The following is a 21,669-nucleotide window of genomic DNA, read 5'->3' as shown; positions in this document are numbered from 1 at the left end:
AATAAACATATGATTTATGTGATATAACTAATATTTTATACTTTTATGCAGAGTGATTTCTATGAAATTTAGTGATTAAAGTTCAAAAGACATATCTAGGTTTTGAAGAGCACAGGGAAAAAGTACAAAACAAAGAGAAAAAGTATGTTTAAAAAGGTGTTTTCAAAGGAGAGAATCATTCCAATAGGAGGGTACAAAGGGACCACCACAGAGGGACACATTTTTCTCTCGACATGAACGAGGCTAATGGAAGAACAAGGTTAAATTGAGAGGGTGAGGTTATGGGGAAACACATGGCAAGGGGATAAATGAAAAGGAAAGGAAGAGCGAGGGAGAGAAGGAAACACTGAAATCAGCAAGAGGGTTGGGTTAGGAAGAGTTCATGTGGGTGAGAAAAATCATGGGTCAGGATGGAGATGCCACAAGGTGTTGGTGCATTTGAGGGAAGAGTGAGACAGAGCAGTCTCTGTGAGACGGTTCCATAGACGGGAGAAGTAAGGAATAAAAAAAAGTTGAGGTTGGAGGAAGAATGAGCGAGGGGAGGAAACATCCAGGAAAAAAAAAACATCTGAACCCAGAAGTTGATATTTAACATCGGTAGCAACAAAATAACTCTGTAGTGCATCATGGCAATAATGGGCCATATGGCCTACACATTTCCTGTTTTAATTCATTCATTGTCATTGAATTCATCCAACAGAGACTGGGGGGCCCTTTGTATATTTATTGTCCCTCTGCTCTGTGCCTCTGCCATCTAACATTGAGTATCGATTCATTTAAGAGGAGGATGCAAAAGTAAAAAAAACAAAAAAACTTTAATTTGACACAAATAAATATTTTTGCAGATATTGAAATGAGTTAACCATGTGCACTTACTGTAAAGGTTTCTGGCTGTGCTTGGCTCACTATCCAATGGGTCACCGATGCCGTACCTATTCTGAGCTCGAATACGGAACGTGTAATCATGACCCTCCATCAATTTTGGCACTGTATATGTACACTCCTTCACAGTATTTGAAACTGGTAACCAAGTCGTCCTGTTTGCCTCTCGTTTTTCAACAACATAGTTCGTAATCTTGCTGCCTCCATCATCTTCTGGTGGCAACCAAGAAATTGTAATACTATCTGCTGTGACCTTGTCAAACTGAATTGGACCAGTTGGTGGTCCTGGGCGACCTATGGGCATGATAAGAAAATATTGACAAAATTCTCAAAGAAAACAAGAGAAAGGCTTTATATTGGAAAATGGTATTTCTACAACAATCTTGATAAACATGCATTACAAAGACAAAACATTATCATGAAAAACGTTTGTGTCATTAAGCAGTAAGTTACTGTACCAAGGACATTCAAACGAGTCTGCTTGGTGACTTTGCCATGGTCATTGGCAGCAGTGAGGAAATAAAGGCCACTGTCCCTCCGCAGCGACTGTTCGATACCCAGCATGCAAGAATCCTCAGTGACGATCTTGTTCACGTGCTGGTCATATTGCACCTCGACCTTCCGCTCAGGCTTTTTAACTGGAGCTTTTTCCCAAGTGAGCCTTGGGAATGGTACCCCACCCACTTTAGCCCTAACCCTCACAGTGGTGTCTTCTTCAGCTTCAATGTACTCAACCAAATCAATTGAAGGAGGACCTGATGATAAAAGGTAAGGAGTCTCTATTTGTGAAGCAAAACATTAATAGCAATTTAACCCAAGTCATTAGGCATTACTAATAGCACAAAAAGGTAAAATGATTCACATACATGTTTGATCCTTCACAGTGATAGGTCCCAAGCTTGCAGAAGGTCTGCTTGGGCCCGCGTCATTGACAGCTTTCACTCTGAACTCATAGTCATCACCCTCTTTCAGATCTTCAACAGTGAAGCATGTTTCCTCTACATCACGCTTATTGGCTTGACACCAGGCATCTCTTTTCTTGCCTTCTGGGTCAATCTTTTGGTATTCAACGATGTAGTGCGTCACTGGTGATCCACCATCACTTCTTGGTGGTTTCCAAGTCAGATGTACTGTGTTTTTCGTGATCAAACCAGGTTTAAGCTTTATTGGTGGATCAGGAGGGCCTACAGAGAGAGGACACATGCAACAGCTTGAAGGAAGAATGAATGTAGGTAAGTATTTAATATATTTAAGCACAGCAGTATGGGCTCAAATGGAGAAATTTTAAAAGGCCATTAAATCGATTTCATCGTCAGTTGAAAGGTCAGATATAGAAACTAACCTGAGCAAAGCAATTCATGAGTATCATGCTGAAAAACTAAATTACATCATAAAAAGATGAAAACTTACTTATTGGATCCCTGGCTTTTGTTCTTTGGACTGTGGTCACAGGAGGCCCAATGCCATAGTGGTTCTCGGCTCGAACCCGGTAAAAGTATTCTTTTCCTTCCACAAGGTTTGGCACCAGAAATGATGTTGCAGCACATGCCGTGTTGACTTTCATCCAGGATTTAGCTTCCACGTCTCTCTTTTCAATTATATAGCTCTTTATTTTGTCTCCACCATCATCGTCAGGGGGCTTCCAAAAGAGTTTACAACTGCTCTTGGTGATATCACCAACTTTGAGTTCTTTTGGAGGCCCTGGTGCATCTGTAATATAAATACAGTGGTACTACATTATATTTTGTCCATTTGTGTTATTATGTCATCAAGATATTATGAAGTACATGTTATGTGTGCTTACCTAGAACATTGACTCTGACGTGGGCTGTTTTTTGTCCAGCTTTGTTCTTAGCAGTGATTATATATTTCCCTGTATGTGCTCGAATGCATTCCGAAATGGTCATGGTGTATTTATTGTCCACTTTATCCATCTGGATAAATGAAATAACAACCATATCATGTTAAAAACAGTTAAGATGTGAAATTTGAACAACCAAACAATACTTTTTTTCAATAACTATGCTTACATACATAATAATTTGAATAACACTATGCAAGCAACTTACAAACAACCCGAAATGACCACTGTATTGAACTAGAACGGCACTCAGTCGAGAGCATACCGCCTCCTGGTTGGCCATATCACTCAATGGTTAAGAATCACTTAAGACATTCTACTAGCTGGATCCGGATCCGGATCTTCACCAAAATTGAATGGATTCGTCCTTGTCACACACACAACCTGTCCAACAAGTTTCGTCCAAATCCGTCCATAACTTTTTGAGATATCCTGCTATGTATCGTTTTGGCCCGGTCTCCGAATGGTGGAGAATCTTTAAAAAAATCAAATAATTCTCATATCTGAATCCATATTCAGATCTTCACCAAACTTGTATCGAATCGCCCTTGTAAGACACCCAACTGGTTCATCAAGTTTCGTCCAAATCCGTCCATAACTTTTTGAGATATCCTGCTATGTATCGTTTTGGCCGGTCTCCGAATGGTGAAGAATCTTTAAAAAAAATCAAATAATTCTCATATCTGAATCCATATTCATATCTTCACCAAAATCTAATCGAATCGCCCTTGTAAGACACCCAACTGGTTCATCAAGTTTCGTCCAAATACGTCCATAACTTTTTGAGATATCCTGCTACTTATCGTTTTTGGCCCAATGGTGAAGAATCACTTAAAAAATTCTAGTAGCCGGATCCGAATCAGGATCTTCACCAAAATCTAATCATTTCGTCCTTGTCACATACACTACATCTCTGCCAAATTTCGTTTATTATAACATGGTGATTGCAGATATGCAAAATTGTAATCTTTAAAATGTTTATTAGTCAGCTGACCTTTGCTTCTTCAGGTAGAATATGACCACTTTCCTGAAAAAAATAATAATGAAAGAATAAAAACATGAAAGAAACCACATTCATTCTACATTTTACTGTCACATATGTTGTTCAATTTTAACGTTAATGATGCAAGACATCTTGTCAAAGTTGCTTTCTTGGTAAAATAACAAAAGAAAAACAAGTGATAACTTAGAATATAATATGAATTTATAATTGTAAAAGTAAGCAAGTTCTGCTAATACCGTTGTAAATTTCTTTGCTTCACCCTCAAACTCCCAAATTGTCTTGGGAGTTGGGCGGCCAGTAACAGTGGCAGGAATCTTGATGGTGTTTCCAGCACGAATATTCATAGCATCACGTGTGGCAAGCTCCAAAAGTATTTCGGGCTCCTCTGCAGAAAGAGAGAACATAAGTGGCTTTGTAAATATCATCAAATTTACAACACAGAAATACATATGGGAAGCTCTCATATATTGGATTAATCAATACAATCATATCCTGCTGAGAACAAACACATCTATCAAACTTTCTTTGATTTTTACCTTGTATTTCTTTGACCTGAATATCTGGAGTCATGTTACTGGGCTCTGATGGACCTGCAGTATTTACGGCACGAACTCGGAAGCGGTACTTCTTCATTCCCTGCAGATCGGGCACAGTGTAGCTGCATGCAGTGATGAGCTTGTCTGGATCTGTAGCCTTTTCCCATGTGTCTGAACCTTCTTCTTTCATCTCAATGACATATCCTTTAATAGGACTTCCACCATCCACCAAAGGTGGTTTCCAAGCGAGAGAAACTGATGTCTTCGTTTTATCCAAAACTTCTGGGCAAGTAGGTGGTCCAGGAACAACTGTGGAAAAAAAAGGAAATTTTATTTAATTGTCCATACCATTTTTGCATACGTTGCAACTGGGAATAAAGTGGACAATAATTTATCGTGGACAACCTGAGGTTAGCAAACATGAACAATTTTAATCACAATTGCTTGATGCCTAATTAAGAACTGATGTTTTGTACTAAATTAATGCAGCAAAGGTTGTTTTTTTTTAACTTACATATTGGATCAGCAGCTGTCGCAGGGTCTGAAGGTTCACTCGGTGGACCAACACCAGCAATGTTCTGGGCTGATGCACGGAACAGATAAGTGACACCCTCAATTAGGTGAAAGACATTGTACTGAAGTCCCTTCACAGCAGGTTGGGTAACTGGAGCACGGTTTACACGTGTCCAGTAAACACCATCAGATTCCTTTTTCTCCAACCAGTATCCCGTGATGGGTGAGCCTCCATTGCTTAATGGAGGCTCCCAAGACACGAGCATTGAGGATCGTGTTACATCTGAGACAATTGGCTTTGACGGAGGCCCGGGTACATTGTATGGGTCTTTGGCGATCATCTTTTCTGATCGGCAGCCATCGCTAATTCCATATTTGTTTTGTGCCTTGACACGAAACTGGTACTCATCGTTTGTGTTCAGCTTTGTAACCTGCAAAACAAAGAATGAAGTTTGTCTAATTACAGCACTATTTAGGAAAATTTTGATGTTTATACAGATATGATGCACTATGCAGGTATCTACAACCATACATTGTTAGCAATTTTGTTTTAAAATGTTTCTTGAAAAGGTAAACTTTACTGAATCAACTTTGCATGCACAAAGTTTTTTTTTATCACACTCCTCCAATGGCACCCAACTAAAATTTTAATAATATTATTTTTGTAATGCTGTGTATATTCCTTTTCACCTTGGTCTAAAATCTAACTCTTAAAATTGATCTCCTTCTTTTCACTCCTAGAATAAATACTACCTTACATTTTTATCTCTCACCCACAAAACTTTTTTCTTTTCTTTTTTGACATTTTTATCTTCTAATTTTACTAACCCATCACCCATCCCCTCCACCTTTTTCCACCTCATTAATATGTGCATAATCAATAGAGCTTGGCTTTTCAGACAGGCTCAAAAATGAAATCATGATATAAAACAAAAGAGTACCATAAATTATAAGAACGGGTCATTTGCTATGATTATTTTATTACAACAATTCAATAGTAGACAATAAATAGCTTTTAAAATTAATGTATTTAATATTGAAAGGTGGAAATTTATTCTGGTTGCATTTTACATTTAAACAATATAAAATTTGAGACCTGTTTTCTGGGACAAAGAACAGATTCTCTGGGAGACTAGTAAAATTGTGCGAGTCTTGACATTAAAAAAAAATAGATTTTAGAGTTTAAAAGATGAGCTTATCTGCACAGTACGCAATATAGAGGTGAAAACAGTTCTCACCATTTTATTAATGTTTTACATGTGTGGTAGTAGTGTAAATGTACAAATTACAATTGCTGAGGTTCATAAACATGAATGTCAAGGCAAGATGGTCATGATTCTTGTGATATATAACTTATCAATTAGTGGTAGAGCTTTTTTTCATATATATATATATATATATATATATATATATATATATATATATATATATATATATATATATATATATATATATATATATTGTGCATTCTCATCAAAAACAAGTACAAAAAGTTTTAATTAAAACAAAAGCCGCGTCGATGTTACACAATGCCTAGATGCAGCTGTGCCTATAACGTCGATGTTATATGCACAGGACATTCCTATTGATTCGATTACTTGATGTTATTTTTGTGCAAAGTGAAAATATATCTCGGCAATTTCCCGTGTGTGGCGACGAATTTTTAATATATCTCGGCATTTTCCCGTCTGTTATTTCAGGCGGTGTATGACTGACCATGCCGCGATTTAAAAAATATATATCTCGGCAATTTCCCGTGTGTGGCGACACGTGAACGAAGCTATGCTCCTCTCTCCACATTATTGTGACGACGTATAAATTAAATATTTCATCGTGACGATTGTCATAAAATGGACGAATTTTTAATATATCTCGGCATTTTCCCGTCTGTTATTTCGGGCGGTGTATGACTGACCATGCCGCGATTTAAAAAAAAAAAATCTCGGCAATTTCCCGTATGTGGCGACACGTGAACGAAGCTATGCTCCTCTCTCCACATTATTGTGACGACGTATAAATTAAATATTTCATCGTGACGATTGTCATCAAATGGACGAATTTTTAATATATCTCGGCATTTTCCCATCTGTTATTTCGGGCGGTGTATGACTGACCATGCCGCGATTTAAACAAAATATATATATATCTCGGCATTTTCCCGTCTGTTATTTCGGGCGGTGTATGACTGACCATGCCGCGATTAAAAAAAAAAAAATCTCAATGGACTTGAAGTTACAGGCCTTTGAGAATTCATTTCGTTCTATAAAGGGCAACTTCCATCGGATTTTCTTCCCGTTTTTTTTCAACCGAGTCTAAAACTATGTTAGCGACTGTGAAAAATGAAATGATATATCGAATTTGATTTGAAATAAAACTGTGTGAGAGAGGAAGACACCACGGGCCTACAAAACAGGCCTCAAAGCTATGCGAGTTAATAAAATGGTGGATATTTGTTTATATGAAGCCTCTCCCACAATGGGTGGAGCTATGGTTCCCAGAATGGGTGGAGCTTTGAGGTTTTGTCTTCTCTGCAAGAACAAGAAGAACAAGAAGAAGAAGAACAACAACAACAACAGCAGAGGGCACTCTATGACCAGCGTCTTGCGACGCGGCTAAAAATTTCAATAGCGCAGTGGGCTGTTGACGCGTAATCAATGGAGGTCTGTGGTTCGAGTACCGTATTGAGTCAGAATTTTTCACACTTAGCCCCTCGCAGGAATTTGATTCCTGTTTCTAATATATATATATATATATATATATATATATATATATATATATATATATATATGAAGTGCATTCTCATGAAAATTTCTTTTTTTATAAGGATACAAAGTTTAATGAAAACAAAACATCATACAGTCCTGCAGCATCTATTATCATGATAATTGTCTTCATTCATTGATAATTGTTGTTGAAATTCCTTAGGAAAAACGGTCAAATGTAGTATTAAAATCATAATGCACCAGTACCTTAAATCTGCGCAGAATGATGGAATCTGTAACAAATTCCCAGTCTTCCTTTTTCTTGCTGGCATCACGTTTCTCAACAATGTAATTTGTGAGTTCACTACCACCATCATCTTCTGGAGCATCCCATGTCAAGTTACAAGAATCAGCTGTAGTATTTGAAACTACCACATTACGAGGTGGACTTGGTTTATCTGCAACAGGATGTCACAAGCAGCAAATACTGTCAGTCATGGGAGACATAAAGTTCTGTCTTTACCTGAAGATAACATGACAAAATTGTTATACAATTGTAAACCACCATTGAGAACTTGTATGAGAACCTGCAAAAAAACAAAAAACAAACAAAACAAAAACAATATAGATCCAAATTTCTGTTCCACAGAACTGGCTGATATAAACATCATTTTTGAGCTGCAGATACATCTCTTCATTGATCTTGCTGTAAATGTATGCTCTTCGTATCATAACTTTTGGCCACCATTTCTCGTATTTTTGTAAAAATAATATACAGTACCTCATAGGTTCTCACACCAGGTTTTTAATGTAACTTAATCATGATGCCTATATAAAATAATGATTATAATTATTATGATAATGATAAAGATGATAACGATAATCACTGACAAATTACAAAAACTCACTCTGTCTCTCCCAAAGGACAGCATGACAAACCCTCTTATCTACTTCCTAAACAAACCACTTGGAGAGGTTAAGTCACTGAAACTTTTTGGCTTCACCAAACATGATCTTTCTTGGGCAGACCATATTTCCAAGATGGCCTCCAAAGCCAACCACCGACTGGGCATCCTTCATCATGCAAGGTCTTTCCTTGGAAAATCTAAACTTTTGACAACCCCCGAGGCCTTCATTTCCAGATTGATGGAGTACTACTCGCCCCTTTGGGCTGGCACCACTGCTTCACACCTTGTCCCTATTGATGCCGTGAAAATTGCAAGGCCCTCAAAATAATTAGGATCTCCTATGATATGGGATCTCCTAGGCCTGTTGTTTTCTCATCACAGACAAGTTGGTGGCCTCTCTGTATTCTACTGCCTCCTTTTTCACCTTGCACCCTCTGCCCTCTCTTGGCTCCTTCCCTTCCAGGTTTCTGCAGGGTGCACATGGTCTGTCAGTAACCCTCTTGCTAAACTCCCAAAATCCAGGCTCACTGCTCACCTCCACTCTTTTATTCCCTTTTTTTTTCTCTTGCCTGTGGAGCCAACTTCTCCAGTCTGTTCAATCCCATTCTTCCCTCCAGAGCTTCAAGATAGCTGTTCACCACTACCGCAGGTCAACCCCAGCCCCCCCACCGGCCCATTCATACTCATGATATACTCGATCACCAAATGACCCCATTCCCAAACACACTCTTTTTCCAGGTTATTGTGATTTCCCCCAATTACCTCAATTCTTTTCGTTTGTTTTTTTGCCAGTAGGTTTATTCCTTTTATGTTTCATCCCCACTTTCCCATTCCTCCTCTTGCTGTGTTTCATTCATCGTGGGTGAAGCTTGTTCACCCCCATGTGCCCTTCTCCTGCTCCCCTTGATCTCACTCTCACTTCTACTCTAGTGTTGGTGTTTCCCCCTTTCCACTTTGTTCTAGCTCTTCTATGAGCCTTAACCATGTACACAAAAAAGAAAAGAAGTTATGTCTGCAAATTACTTCGTCTTAATTGTACCACAGCAATTTTTGATGAATAGTCTATGAAGTAATTGCGGTAATGAAAAACAATCATTAAAAGAAAATAGGACACAACAAAAGTAAGAGACACCAATTACTCACCAAAAACAGTCAGTTTTATTCCTTCTGAAGAAAATCCATACTTATTGGTGGCAGACAGGGTGTAAGTGTCTGTGTCTTGTCGTTTGCATTCTGGTATGGTGAGTATCACCGAAGTGAGTTCCCTTGTAAGCCTTTCAGAAGCAAATTTCATGCCTTCCTTGGTCAGGGGTAAGTTTTCCTCTCCTTTCTGCCACTGTTGTTGTGGTTCAGGAAGACCGGTGACATCAAAAGGTAGTTCAACCTTCTCTCCAGCCATGACAATAAGGTTGTTTCCTCTTACCCTTATCTTCAGTTTCACAACTGGTGGAACTGTACAGAACATCATAAAGATAAAGAGAAACTCAAAACTCAGTCAAAGCAGGTAAAACAGAGATGTTCCAAATGCCACAGAAGAGTATGTTGTATTTTTTTTATACATAATGGCATGAAAATATAGCATTGCATTTAGGAATATCAATACTGCAGTAGTACAACAATAACTATTTTGCTATATTTATACTTAGCAAGTGCAAATAATTATTGCTCTACATTTGTTAACAATAAAATTTGCATCTCTGAAAGATTTCTCCAGATATCTGCTATGTTTCAAATAATGTTGCTTGTAAATGAACCCATAAACTAAAATGGTAACTATTATATAATGCATTTATAATGAATGCATTGATTATGCAACATGTTATTGCCATTTGTTGTTAAAATAATCTACCTCAACAGCTCAATGAAATTGCCACATTTTTGGGAAAGATATCAAAGGAAATAGATTTGCTAGAAGGGCACTCACTCTCATCATCCGACACGATTACAGACACTGGATGGCAAGGTTCACCCTCCGCAATGTCGTTCACTGCCCTCACACGGAATTCATACTTCTGCAGCTCCATGAGATGGCCTACAGTGAACTTCAGGTCATGACATAAAATTGGGTTGACTCTCTCAAAATTGGGCTCATCATGGCGTTTCTTTTCGATGATGTAGCCGGTTACAGGAGAACCTCCGTCTGTACGTGGAGGTTTCCACGACAGTGTGACAGATTTGCTTGTCTTTCCTTCAGCTTCAAGTCGTTCTGGAGCACCCGGAGGACCTAGATAACATTGTTCAGAGAAAATAATTGAGTTTGGGTGACCACACATACATTGCATCATCAACATTTAAGTAAAATGTCTAGGTATACAATATAAATTAAAAGATGATTTTGACTTTCATAAGATAGTGACAATCTCCAGTCATGTTTATTTTCTCCATAGAAGGACATCTGTATAATCAAAGAAATTTGCCAATAACCACAACCACATTCAATTATAACCATATAATAACCACCTTTTACATGCTGATGATAGTACACGATGTAAAAATGAATCTGCATTTTAGTCTGTTTACTTAATGATGCATTTGTTTTGTTACAAGATACAGGCCAGCGTGTCATTGTAAAATTGCATTCCTTTATGAATACCTATAATGCTTTAAAAAGAGTAAATTGCTTACATACCTTTTGGATCTACAATTTTGATGGGCCCAATATCCACAGGGGGGCCGCAGCCATATTTGTTCTTTGCCATGACTCGGAATAACAATTCGCTGCCTTCTAATAAGTTCACAATGTCGCACTTGGACAAAGGCACTTCAAAGGGAGAGCGCCAAATGTGCCTGTTGACATCTCGTCTTTCAATAACATAACCAATGATGGCACTTCCTCCATCATCCAGTGGCTCTGACCAATTGAGCAGAGCCATCTTTCTTGTGACAACAACAGGCACAAGATCTAGGACTGGTCCTGGGACATCTGCGGGGTTTCAAGGAAATAAAGCAAACGAGAACTTTGTGAACAGAGTTGATGTATATAAAGTGATATGTAACAAAATAAATGAGGCGGAAAAAGGTTACACATCCTCAATAACATAACACTTGATTAAAAATGGTTCACATAATATAATCAGTTATACATAGCAAACATTTAATGTTTATGATTATCTCCGCCACCAAAGGTGGATGGAGGTTATGTTTTCACCCCTGTCTGTTTGTTTGTGAACAAAATATCTCAAAAAGTTGTCGACGGATTAGGACGAAATTTTGCAGAGATGTAGCGTATGTGACAAGGACGAAATGATTAGATGTTGGTGAAGATCCGGATTCGGATCCGGCTACTATAATTTTTTAAGTGATTCTTCACCATTGGGAGATAGGGCCAAAAACGATACATAGCAGGATATCTCAAAAAGTTGTGGATGGATTTGGACGCAACTTGTTGGACATGCTGTGCGTGTGACAAGGACGAACCAATTCTATTTTGGTGAAGTTCCGGTTCCGGATCCAGCTACTCGAATTTTTTAAAGTGATTCTTCACCATTGAGTGATATGGCCAATAAGGCGGAGGTATGCTCACTACTGAGTGCCGTTCTAGTTACTGATCTGTTATCATTGTCTTGTTCCTCATATATTATTACTGTAGCTTGTAGTAATTTATCCTCCAGTGCTGCTTGTGCAATTTGTAATACATTCGTTAAATTAGCCATTTCCTCTGCGCTGTGAATTTCCACACATGATTATTATTGTTGTTTGGGTAATTGAGTTGTTTGTTGTTGTTGTTTGGGTAATTTTGTGTGTAAAGGCTGTGTGAGAGAGAATGCAAGGAGTCAGCGCAGCTGTGGGACCAGTGATGTCAAAAAATGATATTCATCTCACAAAAATCAGTGTTTTTTTGTGATAACAGATCAGGCGACCAGTGATGTGATAACAGAAAAAATATTTTTGTGAGATAAATAGAAATGTGTAATTCTGGTATTTTATTAATATTTGGGAAGCTGAATTAATTTGTAATTTAGTGATTAATTCTAGCTCCAGTGAGTTCGTAGAATTAGGTCGAGCCTCCGAGGTAGTTATAAAAGACTGGTCACTGGGAAGAAAGCAGTGGCATGACTTAAGAAGGAGCAAAAGAGTGATAAGTGGTACAATTGTACATTTATCTTGGCCAAAATTGGTACAATTGTACTGAAGCTATAATCCAGAATGCCAAAATATTGTCTGTCCACCAGCATCTGGTTTTCATGATAACATAGTAAAAATGTTTTCTGTATCACTGGTTCTGATACATTAATATATATATTGTCTCATGCTGGGCCATCCTACCATTTAGCCTGTGTTCTGCAGGAAGTCTTTCCCAATGCAAGCATGTGGTTGGAGAAGGGGTGCACAGAGTATGTTGTTGTAAGCGAACACGTATTGGACCGGGATTCATTTTCGAATTCAACCTGCCAGTTGCATCATTACTGAGGTACAGCTGTGTCGATGATGCATATTCGGACAAGAATAATTGGAATCAGGTCAGTGTGCGAGCGATAACTCACCTCCTATTCAGTAAAGACGCCATGAGATATTTAACGGCCAGCAACTAATGCTAGCAGATGTAACATCCCATTTTAACATGCATTCAATGAAGGGTGCATGCAAACACCAAGATGACAGCTAATAGCGGGGCTGAGATTCGAACCCAAGCCAGACAGCTCAGGGGTGAAGTGCACATACATCTAGGCTATTCTACCAGCCAACTAAACGAGTTATTCAGGCTGACATTAAGGCTGGGAAGTCCACCAACATCTGGTACTTTAACAACATTATGGCGAAAGTTGCTACGAGTTTCTTTTCTAGGGGATCAAGTTGTGAAGGTGACACCTTCACAGAAGAATAATTGCTTTTTCAAACTTATAATTATACTATATAAAAGCAGCAATCCTGGTCCTCAATCCTTGTTTATAACTTTCTGAATCAAAGTTATGAGAACCTTCAAAAAAACAAGAAAGAAGGATTAAATTTTACACATTATTGTTCCCAATGACTGTATACCAGAATTCATTGTAACACTCACTCACCCATAACATCCACAGACGTGTAAGCAGTCTTGGAGCCACACATATTTCGAGCATTGCAACTGAATTTCCCATGGTCTGATCGCAAACAATTCTTGAGAATAATTTCTGTGTTGTTACCGTCTTCAATAACCGTCACTCTCTTCTTGTCCACCTCATATCCTTCTCTTTGCGAAGTTATTTCTGGGAATGGACGTCCAGTAACTACGGCTGGGAGACGCAGTGTCTTTCCAGCCATTATCTGAACACCATCCTTCACAGAAATATCCAATTCTACTTGAGGAGGTTCTGTATAAGGGCAAGGACACAAATTTAGTTGTGTTAAAAATAACATGTAATGAAGAGTTCAATAATGTGAATTGAATAACATGAGATACTTGGAAAGGGATTTTATGGCCAAGCTCAATCAATTATAGAGCAAAGGTTGAAAATGATTGTTGAGGCACAGTAATTCCCTCACCTTCTACAGTACAATAAAAAAGATCATTTTATCTTGACATGAAGCTTATTGTTCACTGTATGTCAAATTGCAACGATGATTTTTTTCTTGGAATACTATCGATGTCAAACACACTATCGACTCTTCAATACTTGTAGAAAGGTGTGAATCTCAAAACAAATATTTTTTTCACGATAACGAAAGCATTACTTAAAAGAGGCAATGAAATATATTCTTTTAAATGATTCCCACAGCTTCATACCTCTCCTTTCCTTGACAGTGGTGGCTTGAGTTTGACCAGGGCTACCTTCGCCAGCATCATTGACAGCGATGACGCGGAGACGATAATCTCCACCATCTCGAACTTGTTTCACAGTGTACTTCAGATCTTTTATCAAGTGGGGCATGGGACGAGACCAATCGGTGGTACCAATCAACTGCTTTTCTATGTAATATCCAATGATCTCTCCACCACCATCATAGACTGGAGGTTCCCAAGTCACATCGATAGAGGTAGATGTCGTGTCGACCACCTTTGGTGTCGGTGGGCCAGGCGGCACTGCACACGAATAAATAAATTTTTGCAGATATTAATTACTTAGGTGTGTTAAGTTTGAAAAGTGAAGTTTAGGTGTGATAAATTCTCTGTGAGAAGTAAGGATGTGAGTTGACAAACTACGTTTCAAAAGATCATTCAATAACTCATCCATATACGTTCAATAAAGTTCCACCACAGAGAGACTGAGTCAATCCGAAACTCACAGATAGGGTTGTGTGCCGTAGTAGGATCAGAGGGTGGGCTGAACTTTCCAGGCCCGGCCTGATTCACAGCACATACCCTGAAGATGTATGTAAGGCTGTCCAAAAGCCCTTCAGCACAAATCTCACGAGCACTGAGCAGGTTTCGGTTTACGCGTGCCCAATGTGTACCTTGAACTTCTCGTTTTTCTACCCAGTAACCTGTGATGGGACTTCCATTGTCTTTGGGTTCATTCCATGAAACGTGCATACTCTTTCCTGTCACATCCTTAATGTCAGGTTTATTGGGTGCATCTGGTGGTTCTGAAATGAAAAGGACAAATGAATTTTAATTACATGTTGACCCAAGACAAGGAGCAAGGTGAAATCACATTGTGCTCTTCTCTTTGCTGTGCAATATAACAGTTCAGAAGTTGATAGAATATGTATGAATTGTTAATGTTGTGATGATACATATCCTTTCGAGGGAATAGGACAGCTGTGACATAATCTACAATTTGAACATGTGAACATTGAATATCCCATATAAATACTCATAAGGCAAACCATTTTGACTGATATCCCGGCCAAACTATAAATTCTCCGTATGGGTCAAATTTCATTCCCATATTCTATCCATCAAAGCAAAACAAATGAGGTTTTATGAATGGCGAGTCTCCAATCGGATGTTAGATCAGCACTGTTAGAAGATGCTGCAGCACATTGTTCCCTAATGACGATGTTAAACGAGGGAAGAATTAAAGTAGAATGGCCAACTTGATGCTGTTATATTGTCATTTCGAAGCATGCTTAAAAGAGTCTATCAGTGTGATAAGGGTGGTTCAATGACAATGCATCTAGCTGTTTTTGCTGGCAGGGAACCACATTGGTAATAATACATCGTAGCAGCAAGTTGTAGATTTTCAGCCAAGGAGAAGCTTGTGTGGTTTGGCATTTGCACGATTATCGTGCATCTTAGTTTAGCTGATATGATGTAATGGAATTATGTAAACGGATTTTCTCATCTACATTATGGTCAACAAGCAACAACAAAAAAAAACAAGACTGAAAGTCTAACAATGGCGTAGCCAGGCTTGTTTGACACTTTAGTTGAAGAGGATAGTATGACCTGGGTGGAGATACCAGTTAGCATTAATGTAAGTATGAAATTATTTTTAAGTACTTGAAGTCTTAAGCTGTCTGTCACCAAGAAAGTGAAGAGATTACATGAAGACACTGGTTTATTCTATATGTTTCGAGTCAACAATGAACCAACCATAGACCGCTTCAATCCAGTAACTTTGCAGTCACAACAAAGGGATTGCAGTGTTATGATTAAATTTACGATATTATTATTATTATTATCAACGTTATTATTATTATTATTATTATTACGAGGAGGATGTTACTGGATTAAGAAACCTGGGCTACTTTGTCAGAAGCAGCCTGAAGGGGTGAAGCCTAAGGCCTATACATATTGTGTTGTTGTAAGACCCGTAACGCCTACGCTTTTGATATTCGATGGTCATTTTAACAATCGGTTTTTTGTGTTTCACACAGAATGCAAAACGTAAAGCTAGAGCATGGCGATTGTGATATATGACAGGTTCGACGAAATGTTCGGCCTGAACGGCATATAAATCAAAATGGCGGTGCATGGAGCCAGCCATTGTATGCCGAAATGACATCATAGACATAATCACATCACATCACCCCTGTCATGTGCTCAGATGCTCAGCTGTGATTGGTGTACATTTGTGAGGAACATACATACATACATACATACATACATACATACTGTACATACATTCATACGGACAGACAAACACTGTTCTAGATGGCTTTGCCCTATGGGCTACGTGCTATGCCATAAAAAAACAGGTGAAATGGTAAATGTATTCAAAAGGCAATTCAGACTCAATGATGCAATGGCTAAAGTGTCTGCTCTGACACTGGGAGATCAGCGGTTCAAACTCAACCCTGGCCAAGTTATACCAAATACTATAAAAATTGGACATGCAGCTTGTTTCCTTGCTTGACGTTCTGCATTTAAAAAGGAGAGAGCACGGACAAACAACCATTGGTTGGCAACCATTGTGCAGGCTTGATGAGCCTAATGACCTCCCTCCTATGTTGAAGTTCCTCATAATAATAATAATGCATTTATTTTATATAGCGCTTTTCAGGGAGCCCAAAGACGCTTTGACAGAGTGCAAAACATAATGCATAGCAAAACATAAAAACAATTGCAAAAAAAACAAGAATCAATAGGGAAATATTCAAAGCAAAAAGGAGGGAGAAGGAGAAGAGATAGTCAGGGGTTAAATGCTGTGGGTTAAATGTTGAATGCAGTGTTGAACAGGTGGGTCTTGAGTGATGTTTTGAATGTGGTGAGAGAGGAGGAGTCTCTGATGGTGTGAGGTAGTGAGTTCCAGAGGGTGGGAGCAGCGATGGAGAAGGCCCTGTCCCCCCAGGATCTGAATTTGGTCCGGATGGGGGGGGGGGGGGGGGTCAGGAGGTTGGTACCAGCAGAGCGGAGGTTGCGGTTGGGAGTGTGTCTGGAGAGGAGGTCAGCCAGGTAGGATGGGGCTAGGTTATGGAGGGCTTTGTAGGTCAAGAGGAGGATTTTGTACTGGATTCTCTGGGAGATGGGGAGCCAGTGAAGCTTGTAAAGGACGGGGGTGATGTGGTCACGGGTCCGGGAATGGGTGAGTTATAAAGGAACTCATTTTAATGCAATGCTTTTCGTAAAATAAAAATTGTAATGAACAACAAGACATTTATAATATTACAGAGGAGCTGCTTAGTTATTGCAATATAAACTCCTGGAAATGTGGAGCGATTCTCACTGCCCACACTTTCCATTTGTTTCATCGAGTGGGCAGCACCTTGCATTTTGTATTGACAAGCTCCCGTGGAATCAAGTTTGAGAAATAGATTGGCCATTTCAGAACATATTCTGTTGGAGAAGTCAAAGACACTCCCAACATCTTACTGCTGAAGATGTCTATGCATAAACTTGGCCATCCTACTCCCAGTCGAAACAACAACATAGAATAAGTCAGACACACATGGGGACATTTTTAGTGTATCTCTGAAAAATGTAGAGACACTTTCTTATCATGGTCTTTCACTGATTAATTATTCTGCAGATTAGTTTAACTTGGACTCAAAATCATCCATATCTTGTGAATTAAAGGTGCCTATTAATAATTTAATGTCATTTACAGTTTGTTTCTATCATGTGTATATCAAACATTATAAAAGTTCAAAGGTGCACAAGTACTTTATGAACACCATGTACACTAGTCCATTAATATCTGCTCCTGCATTATCTTCATCTTCATCACATTATCATCATCATATCCAACGATAACAACTTGACAGCATAAATAAGGAAAAACAAAAGAAAACAACTTACCAAATGGATTTTTGGCAATCATGGGAGCTGAAATGCATGGTGGACCAACACCATACTTGTTTTCTGCCAATACTCTGAGAATATACTCTTTTCCTTCAATAATGTTGGAGACTTTGGCCTTGCAGAATCTCAGTGTAGCACTGACATTGACCCAATCACTATCTGGCCGGGTGTTGTCTTTCTTTTCGAGAACGTAATTGACAATCTCACTTCCACCATCATCCTCAGGAGGTTCCCATAAGCACTTCATGTAGTTAGTCCTCACCTCTTCAAATGTGAAGTTGATTGGTGGACCAGGTTTATCTGAAGGATGAAAGGAAGAAAAATTAAATCATCTTGTAAATACATTGCAAAACAAGAAAGAGCAATCAGAAATTACAGACCCCCGCCAGGACGTGGTGTTAAAGGCTTTTGTGTTAAAACAAATATGGCGGCCGAACCATGTGACTGATGATGTCATCATAATTTTTTTGCCCACCAATTTATCCCTAAATGATGCTCAAGCAATTTCATCTTGATCGGATGAAGTTTTGTACTTGTCAAATTATGACGTCATAATGGAGGAACCTCTGACATCATCATTAACATGTGCTATTCCTCATGGAGAGTTCTTTACAATGAGCCATGTCTCAATTTTTTCTATGCAGCGCTTTTGGAGATATAGAGGAGCAAAGTTTTTCGGTTTTTCCAAGATGGCGCCTGCACCACGTGACCTATGACGTCATAATTATAAAAGAATTACACAGGAGGAGGTGCACCTATGGTGAAAATTTCCTGTCAATCGGACCAATTGTTGCAGAAAAAAAATCATTTATTCTGTGCTGACAAACAAACAAATAAACCAACAGACAAACTGACATACAAACGGACTCAAATGCAATACCCTTTCCTCTGGCGAGGGTAAAAATGTAAATATCAGCTGTACTAAAACCATACCAAATGATATTTCAAACTACAACAACAAGCAACACCATTAAAACACGTAATGCTTACCTAGTATATTGACCTCACAGGATGCCTGTGCTGTGCCATGTTCATTTTCCACTGTGATTGTGAATGTGCCATGATCAGAACGTAGGCAGTCACGAACATACACCAGAGAATCAGTAGGCCAACTGTTATCAATGGACAGCCTCTCACAAAGAGTCAGGCGGATTTCATCTGTGTCTTCAGGCTCACCCTTCTTCTTTCTTCGTGGAATCTTTAATTCACGCTTGCGAATCTCGGTTGGTCGAATTGTTGCACCATTTCGTTTCCAGCTGATAGAAGGCTGTGGTGATCCCGAGAGTGTAGCTTCCAACTGTATCTCTAGCCCCTGCCGCACTTCCAGACCCTGCTGTATGTTTGCAGCAAGATGGACCTTTGGAGGAACTGAATGGAAGGAAAAAGAAACATGATAGTAAGAGAATAGCAGTGGAAAATGTTCTGATCTACTTTGTATTAGTTGACCAAATTGAACAATTGTTGGCATACAGTTGTTTTCCTTATGCTGGAAGTATGCTTGAATGTAGTTATGCTGCATATAAGAAGATTTACTCATAATATTATCCACCATATTTCTCAATTAAAAATAAAAAGCAGAAATACAACAAAAAGAGAGTTGCTTCTGCATATGTCAAATACATCACATCCAAGCTAGTTATACATGAAAGCAATTTTCCATCACCTGCTTGCGACTATCAAACAATACAACAAAACATGAACTCACTTGCTGGATCAACTGCTTTGATAGGCTGAGTTGGATGGGAAGGATCACTAACACCAGCAGAATTTTCAGCTTTCACTCGATACTGGTAGATTTTTCCCTTCTCCAGACCTTTCACTGTGTATGTCAGGACTGGCACCAGAATATCGTTGCATCTTTCCCAAATATCACCATCTTTGAGAATCTTCTCAATGATATAGCCTTGGATCTTGCTGCCACCGTCAAACATTGGTGGTTTCCAAGTAAGTGTGATTGATATTGCCTTCGGGTCGTGCGTTTCAACACTTACAGGTGGATCGGGTCGTTCTAAATTGTGGGATAAAATAGAGGTATGTAAAAACCCAGCCACATCAAACACTCCTCAAATATATCCAACACGTAATGAGAAAAAGTGCAAGACAATACAAGAAAATATGCCGTACAAAGGGAGATTAGGTGCATTCGATTTTTTGGCATGAAATACAACATACCCTATGCATGCAAACCACTTCCTAATATGTTTCATAACATCCCATAACTTTTACTGCATATAGATATTATTCTGAAGATAAACCTATTTAAAATATATTGTTCAGGTATGCAACGAGTGCATTTTGGAAAGACACTTGGTGTTCATATTAAGCAACATGACTGCAGACACCAGTACCAAGAAAACATTGTTTGCTGGCAAGGCTCATGGCCAATGCTTCAGTAAATGTGTAATCTTCAACAAGCAATAGGTTAACATAGTCTCCATTGAAGGTTACATGTTGATCAAAACTTTGTACATGAGAATTGTCAGTGGACAACATTTTCTTGGTTTGTGACGCACCTGTGTTCATGCTGCACGCATGTATGAACATTATTGTTCGAACATGTTATACCTAGTAATTGTTGCATAGCAGGGAGTAAAGCATGAAAGAAAAGTGAGAAAAAAAAATGGTCCACTGCCAAAACATCAAAAATACTTTCCACAACAATTAAAGTCTAAGCTAGCAAAAAATGCTTTTTATCATATGCAAGAATTTTTGAGTTCTCCTAAATGGTAAGACAGGAATGAAGGAGTAAACGTACGTTTGGGATCCTCCATGATGATTGGATTCCGCAGTTCAATGTTCTCCCCACCACCAATCTTGTTCACAGCACGCACACGGAAGTAGTATTCGGCATTTGGAATAAGGTCCTTGACTGCCCAGCTGACCTTGTTCTCACCAGACATGACTGGGGTGTAAGTTCTCCGACCAGCTTCTCTCCTTTCCAAAACATAGTGCAGGATGGGACTGCCGCCATCATATTCTGGTGGCTCCCATAAGAGCTTGCAGGAAGACTTGGTAATATCAGTGGCCTTCAAATTCTTACAAAGCCCAGGTAATCCTGCAACCACCCATTAACAATTACAAATATTAGGTTCACAAATAATCTCAAAATTGGAAATAACTTTTCTCCATTGTTGTCATAAAATTCAACATACCCTATGCATGCAAACCACTTATTTTAAAGACATTATATAACATTGACTGCATGCAGTTAGTTATGTGACTATTAGACCCCATAAGAACATCAAAACCCCTTTAGACACATTAGACCCCTTCAACACTTTTGACCTCCTTGACCCGTTAGACCCTTTAAATCCCTTAAACTGGTTAAGACCCTTTTAAGACCCTTCAGACCTTTTAAAGACTCTTCAGACCGTTTAGACTCTTTAGAGCCTTACACATTTTCGACCTTATAAACTCTTGAGATCCTTTTGACCCTGTAGATCCTTGAGACCGTTTATAACCTAACTACTATTGGAATGTACCATTTAGACCATTATATTCCATAGAACCTTTAAACCCAATAGACCCTTTAGACCTTTACACTATTTAGACCACTTAGGTATAAATTAGACTTTACACTATTTAGATAATTTCGATCCCCTTTAGACATTGTATGATATAAACATTTAGACATTGTATGATCATTGTATGATCTCTCAA

General features: G+C 38.8%; 1 protein-coding gene across 1 annotated transcript in view; it reads right to left on the bottom strand.

Annotated features, from left to right (window-relative positions):
- TTN (titin) overlaps window positions 1-21,669 on the bottom strand; it is a 501,281-nt gene that overhangs the window by 87,871 nt on the left and 391,741 nt on the right. The window contains exons 294-313 of the mRNA XM_078776713.1: window positions 20,765-21,064; window positions 19,715-20,017; window positions 19,000-19,377; window positions 18,007-18,309; window positions 14,610-14,909; window positions 14,110-14,406; window positions 13,412-13,696; window positions 11,035-11,328; window positions 10,330-10,629; window positions 9,549-9,857; window positions 7,765-7,955; window positions 4,797-5,226; window positions 4,283-4,591; window positions 3,983-4,131; window positions 3,738-3,770; window positions 2,687-2,816; window positions 2,293-2,592; window positions 1,749-2,066; window positions 1,341-1,637; window positions 877-1,176 (exon numbers count right to left, since the gene is read on the bottom strand). Of these exons, the coding sequence (XP_078632839.1) occupies window positions 877-1,176; window positions 1,341-1,637; window positions 1,749-2,066; window positions 2,293-2,592; window positions 2,687-2,816; window positions 3,738-3,770; window positions 3,983-4,131; window positions 4,283-4,591; window positions 4,797-5,226; window positions 7,765-7,955; window positions 9,549-9,857; window positions 10,330-10,629; window positions 11,035-11,328; window positions 13,412-13,696; window positions 14,110-14,406; window positions 14,610-14,909; window positions 18,007-18,309; window positions 19,000-19,377; window positions 19,715-20,017; window positions 20,765-21,064 (5,526 nt within the window). The remainder of the gene's footprint in view (window positions 1-876; window positions 1,177-1,340; window positions 1,638-1,748; window positions 2,067-2,292; window positions 2,593-2,686; window positions 2,817-3,737; window positions 3,771-3,982; window positions 4,132-4,282; window positions 4,592-4,796; window positions 5,227-7,764; window positions 7,956-9,548; window positions 9,858-10,329; window positions 10,630-11,034; window positions 11,329-13,411; window positions 13,697-14,109; window positions 14,407-14,609; window positions 14,910-18,006; window positions 18,310-18,999; window positions 19,378-19,714; window positions 20,018-20,764; window positions 21,065-21,669) is intronic.

Source organism: Myxine glutinosa, chromosome 1 (assembly GCF_964187855.1).
Source record: "Myxine glutinosa chromosome 1, kmMyxGlut1.1, whole genome shotgun sequence".
Lineage (NCBI taxonomy): Eukaryota > Metazoa > Chordata > Myxini > Myxiniformes > Myxinidae > Myxine > Myxine glutinosa.
The sequence above is the reverse complement of the archived record's forward strand: the minus strand, read 5'-3'. Positions and strand labels throughout refer to the sequence as shown.